The sequence below is a fragment of the Mandrillus leucophaeus genome, unplaced genomic scaffold (genome assembly GCF_000951045.1).
Source record: "Mandrillus leucophaeus isolate KB7577 unplaced genomic scaffold, Mleu.le_1.0 Scaffold1143, whole genome shotgun sequence".
NCBI lineage: Eukaryota > Metazoa > Chordata > Mammalia > Primates > Cercopithecidae > Mandrillus > Mandrillus leucophaeus.
Genome location: NW_012099688.1, coordinates 2,306 through 11,703, shown reverse-complemented (window position 1 = coordinate 11,703; position 9,398 = coordinate 2,306). Strand labels below are relative to the sequence as shown.

Here is a 9,398-nt window from a genome sequence, read left to right as displayed (position 1 = left end):
CTTGCCTAAAAAGTCTTTGACTATCCAGAATTGATGAAGATGTTCTCCTATATTTTCTTCTAGAAATAACATGTATTTCTTTCTTTTGAGACAGAGTCTCACTCTGTAGCCCAGGCTGGAGTGCAGTGGCACGATCTCAGCTCACTGCAACCTGTTTCCCGGGTCCAAGCAATTCTCCTTTCTCAGCCTCCCAAGTAGCTGGGAATACAGGCACGTGCCACCATGCCCAGCTAATTTTTCTATGTTCAGTAGAGACAGGGTTTTGCCATGTTGCCCAGGCTGGTCTTGAACTCCTGACCTTAAGTGATCCTCCCACCTTAGCCTCTCAAAGTTCGGAGATTACACGCGTAAGTCACCACGCCTGGCCTAATTTTAGTTTTTATGTTTACATCTACAATGATCTCAAGTTAGCTTTTGTCTATGGGATAAGGTAGAGGTCTATATTCACAGTTTCAGTGTATTTATTCAGTTGTTCCAGCACCATTTTCTGCAAAGACTTCTATTTCTCTATCTTCTTGCCTTGGTTTTTGTTAAATTGATTGTTTATGGCTGGATCTATGTCTAGGCTCTCTATTCTGTTCCACTGATCTATATGTTCATTCTTGTGTCAATAACACATGCTCTGAATTACTGTACTTTTATTGTAAATCTTGTAGTAGTAAAAACCCTCCAGGTTTGTTTTCCTTTCTCTAGAATTATTTGTCTATGCTAGGTCTTTCACATTCTTATGTAAATATTATCATCAGCTGGTCATTTCATAAAAATAAATTTTGGAATTTTTATTGGTGTTGCAGAGAATATATACACCAATTTGAAGAACACTGGAATCCAAAGAGCATTGATCTTTTCTATTCACAAACATGGTATATACCAACCTTTATTTGCTTCTCAGTTTAATTCTCTCAAAAATGTTTTATAAATTTAAGTGAAGAGTTTTAGGATGTCTTCTGTTACATTTATAAGTGTTTTTACAAAAAAACAAAAGTTTAAGGAACCGTTTAGATTTTTTCAAGAATAATTTATAGATGACGTTCTATTTTTTCTACCCAAACATTATTTCTAGCTGTCTTTCTTTTTGTGATATTAGCAGCTGTTTTGAATTCTTTTGTCAACTTGGCAGCAACCACTACACTTTTCTAAAACTAGGAACTCTATATTCTAGAACCCTCTTCCCTAAATGAATCCTCAAAAAATTTGCAAATGAAGAAAATTCACACACAGTTCCAAAGATAAGAGTGAAGCCGAAGTCACTGTCAGCAATTTTTGGCAGCCAGGCACTGAGACTTTCAGAACCTTTAACACGGTTCTTCTCAGCAATTCTAGCATCCAGATGTAGCCCCATGATAGACCTCGCACGAGCGTGTACTTCATAATCCTGCTGAATACAGAAGTTGCCTGGACTCTTTCATGAGCTGCTGCCTTCCCGCCTATATCAATGTTGTCAGCTGATGCCATTTGTGATTGCGTTTCTGACTTTCTGAAGGAAACCTGCCAAACCTTCATTATTTTTGCTTACATGCACATGAATGTAGGCACTAATTCTTACATTAAAATGTTTATTTCTATAATACTTAATTGGCTGTTTTCCTGGCTGAACCAAAGAAAGAGCAGCAGGGATGATAACTTGCAAAACTGATTAAATTAGAGGTCAAGAAATGGAGCCATTTTAATTCTATTATTCTTCTTTCATATATTAAATATAAAACTTTTGTAGATAGTTTTTCTTCGTTATCTCTTTGGTTACCCTTAGGTCCTGCCTGTAGAGCAAAGGTAGAATATGTGATTATTTTCCTTTATTTACCATTTTCTATTTATCAGTTACTATTTTATTTACCAGTTTTCTAAGTAGTTTCCTACAATCCCAGAAGGCACTTGAAGAAATTAAAATTGATTGACTTTTTAAAAATTAATTTGGGGAATTATTCTCTTACCTCTTCTCAGTCTAATGAAATTTTTTCTGTAAGATATTGTACTTTTAAGTACTTGAATTTTTATTTTTAAAGTGTTATCACTGCTGAGATTTCACGTGTTTACTCAATATGATTATTATTTCAGTCCTTAAGCATATTTATAATATAGTAGTATCCCCTTATTTGTGGCTTCACTTTCCTCACTTTCAGTCACCCATAGTCAAAAAATATTAAATATAAAACTCCAGAAATAAACAGTTTATAAGTTTTAAGTCGTGCGTTGTTCTGAGGATTGTGATGCAATCTCCCGCCGTTTTGCTGTATTGGGTTCAGGATGTGAATATCCCTTTGCTCAGCAGATCCACACTTGCTGCCTCCTGCTCATTAGTCACTTGCAGCCATCTAAGTTATCAGATGGATTGTCTCGGTATTGCGGTGTTTGTGTTCAAGTAATGGCCCCAATATGCAAGAATAGTGATGCTCGCAATTCAGATATGCAAAAGAGAAACATGAAAATGCTTTCAGTAACTGAAAAGCCTAAAGTTTCCCACTTAATGAGGCAAAAAATGTGCTGAAGTTGCTTACATCTAGGGTAAGAATTAATCTTTTATTTGTAAAATTGTGGAAAAGGAAAAATAAATTCTTGCTAGTTTTGCTTTTGTACCTCAAACTGCAAAAGTTACAGCCACAGTGTGTGATAAATGCTAATTTCAATCAATATTCTGAGCCTAAATGTGTAGGTGAGTGCTGTCTCCATATTTGCACATGTGAAGTGCTCCTGAACCATAGCCCCATGTATCTCAAACACCATCACGCTCACAGAACAGAAAGGAAAGAGCAGTTTCATCAGCCAGCCCTCATAAGCCACTCCCTGGAGTCCTCCCCAACGTCTGCTAAATTTGGGAGGCCTGATTCCAGAGAGCTGCATGATGAACCGGCAACATAAACCCAGAAGAATCTTCATTGCAGACAAAGAAAAACTCCGGTTCCAGCGCAGACAGACAGCCCATACAAGCGCTTTTGATGTTAGCTGCGGTAAAGGGGGCAGGAAAGGCTCCCACTCTATGGTCTGTGGCATGGTCAGCTCAGTGCCTCCACCTCGGAGGGCTCCATCCCACCATGACCCTCCCAATCAAGCTGATGGTGCCTCCTTATGCCAAGTGGAAGGAACTGCAGTCAAATTCTGACACGTCCTGCAAATCCTCCCAGGCCCTGGGCTACTGATTAGGCCACCAGTAGGACTGTGGACCAACCGATTAAACCCATTAATAACTGGCAGCACAGCACGGCCTCCTTCTCAACAAATTATGATGCTGATCCCCGGATTCAGCCATCCATGTCCATGGTGTTTTGTCCTTAAGCTTTCAAAACGCCTACCCTGCTTTATGCTTTCTAGTTTTGAGGACTTGGCTTAAGCGTGCTTCTGAATTTCAGCTCCCTCTATTTGACAATTCTTTACACTGTTCTCCAGTTGGGACGCGGCGGGAGACACCATGGAGCCAACCTCTGCAGAAGGCAGGGCTTGGTAGAATGGAGAGACCCCAGCCAGGAGAAGGGTGCACTTCGGGCACCGAACTTCAGGGAAAGCGCTCTGGGTCAGGCGTCTCCTCCAGAATGCTCTGTTTAAAGTTAAAAAGGCCACCTTCAAAACAGTTGTAAAATCTATACATTCACCCAGACATACACATTTTTTGGGACATGGTCCTGCTCTGTCGCCCAGGCTGGAGTGCAGTGGTTCGGTCACAAGCAGTCGTCCTGCCTCAGCCTCCCGAAGAGCTGGGGCCACAGGCCTGCACCACCATGCCTGGCTAATTTGGTTCTTTTCTGTTTGTTTTCCTTCGTTTGTTTTGTAGGCATGGAGTCTGACTGTGTTGCCCAGGCTGGTCGCCAACCTCTGGCCTCAAGCAATCCTCCCTCCTCGCCAAGTACTGGGATCCAGTCGTGAGCCTCCAAGCCCTTCTCTATTCATTATTCTTAATTAAAACATTCAAAGGACGCGGTGTTTGAGGCCAGCGCGGCGTTTGCAGTGGCTGCTCCCGCCAGGACAGCTCAGGGGGATGCTCCCGAGAATCCTGAGCCCGCCTCCTGTCCCGGCCTGGTCTGGGGTCCCCAGACCCAGCCTCTGACGGGCCACCCCCAGCGCTGCCCTGCCCGCAGCTCCGGGCTGCGCTCCCCACGAAGAGGCGCCGCAACCGCCTAGGACATCGTGGGAAGCCTCCTGCGGGGACTTTCCACTGCTTGTCCCAGGAGCTTCTACAACAGACTGGCATTGAGAGTTCAGTTACATTTTCCGCTAGTTATTCCCATCCTGGCCCCCAAGCGTCTCAAGTCCCCGCCTCAGGCTCCTGGGGGCCTCCCCTGCAAGGGCGCCAGGTCCTCGACATCTGCCAGTGAATCCGCGTCCAAGGAGGAGGGCGTGGCGGGGGCGGAAGCGACAACCACACGACCCATGACAGTGGCCAAGCCTTAGAGGCCCCGAGTGCCTCTCAGGCGCCCGGGCCCAAGCTGTCCACGCTTCCCCGCCCCGGCAGGAACCAGCTGTTCCCGCTGCACCAGCCAGGGGGCTGGGGTCATCCCTGCCAGGTCCGAACGTAGGCGTGGGCTCCAGAGCCCCCTCCCAACCGCCCCGTCCCAGGAGCGCGGGAAGCCTGGCTATCGCCTGACAATAAGAAAATCATCATGGACAGAAGGAAAGCAGGGCGAGGCTGGGAAGGGAGCGGCTGTAATTCGGCGCCGGCCCCCTTCAATTCTCCAGCTCAGCGGCCCCCAAAGTGGGGTGGGGACGGTGATTGAGGCTGAGCTCGCTTCTTCCTTCTTACAGGTCTCGCGCCTCTGAAGCGAACTGGGCCTGGAAGGATGCTGAGGGTCGAGGGAATGGGGCTGAGGGTTGACCCAGGGAAAGGTGGGGCCGGCCCCTGGGCTCCGGTTGGAGGCGGATTCCCAGGCTGTGCAACTGCTCGCCCGTGCCCCACCCGCTCTGTGCTCTGTCAACCGAACAGCTCCGTCCTAGACTCGCGGCTGCGGAAGCGGCGGGCCGGGTGGTGATTACAACCTGGGGGAGGGGGCTCTCCTTTTGCAACCTGACCCCCAACTCCGCTCAATAACCGAATTTCCGGAAGCCGCGACCTGGAAGCTCTCGGCGCTTCTCCATCGCTGGCACGGCGGGGACGCCCGGAATCTCGGAGCCGCAGCTCCCGCCTGCAGCGCGCCTCAGCCGCCAGTGGGGAGCGCAGCGAAGCGGGGTCGCCCGCGCATCCGGAGCGAGGCAGGCAGGCTGGAGGCTGAGGACCGGCGACCTCGTGGGACGCCGGTGCCCGCCCCTACGGGGAGCAGAGGCAGCTCTGGAAGTCGGTTTAGGGCGGAGACCGCAACCGGAGGGGCGCAGAATACTCCCCCTCCCAGCGTTCCGGGCTACGCGGGTACAATTTTAAAACTAGCGGCGAAATCCGAGTCCTGCGGCCGCGTGGTGGGTGGAGCGTGACTGCCTAGCCGAGTGCTGTCTCAGGCTGCCCCCGCTTCTGCGCCGCAAGGCCGCCCTTGAGTTCCAGGACTCTGTGGGCCCCGAGCCGCTGGCGCTCCCGGGAGTCTCTTAGCCGCGGCAGGAACGGAGCTAGGCGCCCAGACTGCGCCGGGGTCTTTTCTCTGCCTCCAGTGGCCGGAGCCGCAGACCTGCCCCTTCCCCACCGGGGCCGCGCCCTCATTCCTCGGGGCGGTACCGCGCCGCAACCCGGGAAATTCGCAGGCCCCAGGCGGCCCGGCTGCAGCTGCGGTGGTGAAGCTGGGCCCTGCGCGCACGTGAGGTGCCCAGCAGAATCCCCGACCGCCCCGCGCCCCCGTTCTCGCCCACGACAGTGGCCGACTGCGGCCGCTGGTTCCCGGACCCGGGAACAAAGCTGGAGATAACGACTTCGGAGTGGGCCCTGGGACCTGCTGCTTCTCTTGGCTCCAGGCCCTCAGCCGTCTCCCTAGCCACAGCCTGCGGGGCCTAGAACTGCAGTCCCGGGCGTCCCCTCCTAAGCAGTGGCCAGGGTTAGCGGGGCGTGTGCGACCCTGGACCCAGAGATCCGCAGCAGCCGCTGCCAAGCATGGCGAGGAGCAGCGCAAGCCTCTCTCCACCGGGGCGGGGGACGGCGGACGTGGGTTAGGAACCGGCCCGGGACGTCCAGGCAGGATCGGCCACCATTCAGGGGCTGTCCCAGGCGCAGCACCAGGTGCTGCCGGTGGAAGCGGCCAGGGGCAGGCTCAGCCCGGCGCAGTGAGCATAGACAGGGACCCAAAGTTTATGCCAAAAACGTGTCTTCTCCAACCTTCTCAAGCCCCTGTCTCATGCTGGTTCCTATTTCTTTCTTATAAGAAATAGGTCCTGTGTGCCTGGGAGCAGAGACTCGGCCCGTTCTCCCCAGACTCAGCTGTAGTCTTCAGGGACCTGGCCAAGGTCTGGTTAAACCTGCCCATCTTTTGTGGAGGAAGGCCAGTTGCTCCCCTGGCCTTCACTGTACACTAGGAGGCAAAGGCAGCCAGACCAATTGCTGGTTTCATCTGGGACTCCGCAGGTGATAAGATTGGCAATGACAGGTGGGTTGGTAGCCGGGCTGGAGTGGCATGGCCAGCTGCTGTGGGCACCGTCTTCCCTGCCTGTCACCACTCCTGGCTGCCCAAGTAGCAAAGCAAAGTCACAGTGACAAGATCCAGAGAGAGGAAGCTCCAGCTGGAGGTGGCGCTGGTGTCAGAGGCCTTCAGAGCAGCAATGTGACAGCTTCTCATGAGGATGGGCTCTGTCCCCAGTTCATGCCCTCCTCTAGCTTGATCCTTGTTGGTGTCTATTTCTTTGCCTTGCCATTATCTCAGCTTCGCTTCCTTCCAGGATTTCAGCTCTAAGTGGCTCTTGGTCCACACCTGTCTCCATCTCTCCTTTCTCTTCCCCACTCCCTAAACTCAGGACATAGTCACTCCTGCTCCTTACACACATACTCTCTTACACACACACACACTCTAACATACACGCACTCTGACACTCTCCCTCCCCACCCCGCCCTGCCCACAAACACACTCCCACTCTGCCTTCCACAGGAAACAAGTTTCTCTCCCAGAACCTTTATTCAGACCTGTGGAATGACCAGGATCTGGGCCCCCAATGGGTCTGTGAGTGTGAGCCTCTGTGTGTGCAAAGATGTGAGCCTGTGTGCATCCACGTGGCTGTGGAATTTCAAAAGCATGTGTGTACACATGTGAGTGTGATGGTGAAGTGTTGAGAGCTGAAAGAGTGTGTGTTTGGGGTCAGTGTGACCTTGATCATGTGGACATACAGGTGAGCTGTGGCAAGGGTGGAGCAATGTGAGGGACTCTGAGTGTGGAAACTGAGCCGGGGACAGATGGACAAATGCATCCTTTGAGTTCTGTGGAGGCTGCCACCCCATACCTTGTTCAACTACTCCCTCTTTGTCATCCTGTGCACCCTCAAATCAGGATGGTAGCGGGAAAGGGGAATGAAGCTGCTGACCTCTGGGAAGGGGCCTGCCCACTCACTGGGCCTGTCAGCTCCTAATCTGTTACATGTTACTGTAAATACTTACAAATCCCAGCTGCTGAGGAGCAAGACATCCTCCACCAGCCAGCTGGGGCCCCTGGCCTGGAAGTTGGTGGGGAGGGAGCTAGAGAGCAAGACACATGGGGGAGGGAAGCAGGGGACCGCATCGGAGAGGCTGGTATCAGGGACTCCTGAGTTCAGCTCGTAGTTTTGCCAAAGGTTAGCCTGGGTGCCCCAATATTTCTTCAGGAACTGCAGAGCCAGAAATACCGTCCACGCCCCTGCCTCAGGAAGCTCCCCAACCTCTGCCTGATGAAGAGAGAGACTCCCCCCTCAACAGCCAGCTTCCTGTCTTCTATTCACATCTTTCAAGTAAATGGGTAAAGAGAGAGGTCTTCTTGCCTTTTTTTGTAGAGGGGGCCATCTCACTATGTTGCCCAGACTGGTCTCTAATTCCTGGCTTCAAGTGCTCCTCCTGTCTCGAGCTCCCAAAGCATAGCAATTACAGGTGTGAGCCAAGACACCCAGCAGCTTCTTACTCTTTAAATGACACACAAAATTCTCCTGGAGTTTCTGGAGGGGATTGTCTCTTTGAACTCAGAATCTTTCCCAGGACACCTTGATCAATCCATCAGGCTCTTACTAGATTGGAGGCTGAAGACACTGCAGCTCGGTGAACCCCTTTGCAAGGGTCCGCTCTGCAGCTCTTGAGGGGAGCAAAAGCATTTTCATCTGGCCTCACCCCCATCTGCAGCCAGCTCTTTCACTTCTGGAGCTGAGCTGATTGTGATAACCTGGAGGAGGGGGAATTAGTTGGGACGACTCACTTGCTGGAGCCCATCAACACTGGCCCAGGCTTGTGGCCAGATGCCTGGTTAACCAGCCCAAGAGAGCTTCCTTTCTCAGGAAGAGAATGATTATTGATTATTGGTCCTCTTTACCCGTTCATTGCTCAGGACAGTGTCAGGTGCACCACAGGCCCCTGGGCATTTGTGTGGCATCATCAGCCTTATGCCTGGATCACCAAGTCAAACTTTCCCATTAGCTCTTGATGGCAAACTCGAATTCCTTGTGTCAGAAGGCACCACAAGGCCCAGATGTCCTGGGCCTCCCACCTTAGGCAAGCCCAACATGACACAGAAAACCCCTGACACCGAGCCAAGATCTATCCCCTTGTCTGGCTTGAATTTCAGATTTATTAATGTTGAGCCCTCCTGGCCCACAGTGGGACTCCCCTTGGCCTTACACAGGTAATGCCTATATCCTGGCCTAGGCTTTTGCAAGAGTCCAGACTCTGGGAAGGACGTGGAGTGGAGGAAAAACCAGGCAGAGGGAACCCCATGATACTGAGGGGCTCTGGGTGCTGTATGGGACACCCTGCTGGAAACTTGCCCCTAATGGGGCCTCAAAGCCAGGCAAGCAGGGGCTCCTTCTCTACCAGAGTTTGGAAGCCAGGACCGCAGCTTCCCATCTTATTCTCAGGATGCAGGTTAGTTGTTTTGGGTCTTCTAGGGGCCTCAAGGTCTTGATGTGCATAGCTTCTGATAACCCTGTGTGCAATAATATGATTTGCAGGGCATTTCTGTTTGTGACAAATGTTTTTAATAATAGTTTTAATGGTTCCTTTGAAAGTAGTGATGTCATAATTGTAACTAATCCACATAAGTACCACAGAGAAAGGTTTGAACTGTGCTGTTGTGTTCAAACGCTGGCTGTCCGGGGCACTGGCTCATTCCAAGACTGTCCTTGTGCAACTCTCGGAACACCTTATTTGAGCATACTTGTTTTGAAAGGCATTTTCTTTTTAGAGTTAGGTGTAGTGCTTAAGGGTTAATTTATTTTCATGTTATACTGGTAATATAGTGTTGTATGCCTAATGAGTGATTGTGGCAAGAAAAGCTATAGCTTTCCATTTAACTTTTTCAAACCACAGACCAGAACTGGTTGCTTGTTACTTTAGG

At 50.7% G+C, this 9,398-nt stretch overlaps 2 protein-coding genes across 2 annotated transcripts in view; one reads left to right on the top strand and one right to left on the bottom strand.

The window, feature by feature from the left end:
- LOC105551938 (cyclin-Y-like protein 2) overlaps positions 1-4,380 on the top strand; it is a 95,429-nt gene extending 91,049 nt beyond the window's left edge. Inside the window, 2 exon segments of the mRNA XM_011997392.1 lie at positions 3,904-4,093; positions 4,208-4,380. Coding sequence (XP_011852782.1) covers positions 3,904-4,093; positions 4,208-4,380 — 363 coding nt within the window.
- A 517-nt stretch (positions 4,381-4,897) lies between these two features.
- LOC105551930 (collagen alpha-1(III) chain) lies at positions 4,898-6,093 on the bottom strand. Its single transcript, XM_011997382.1, is given in 5 exon segments — positions 4,898-5,230; positions 5,557-5,588; positions 5,591-5,819; positions 5,821-5,853; positions 5,887-6,093. Coding segments are annotated over 5 exon segments (834 nt in total).
- Positions 6,094-9,398: the final 3,305 nt, after the last annotated feature.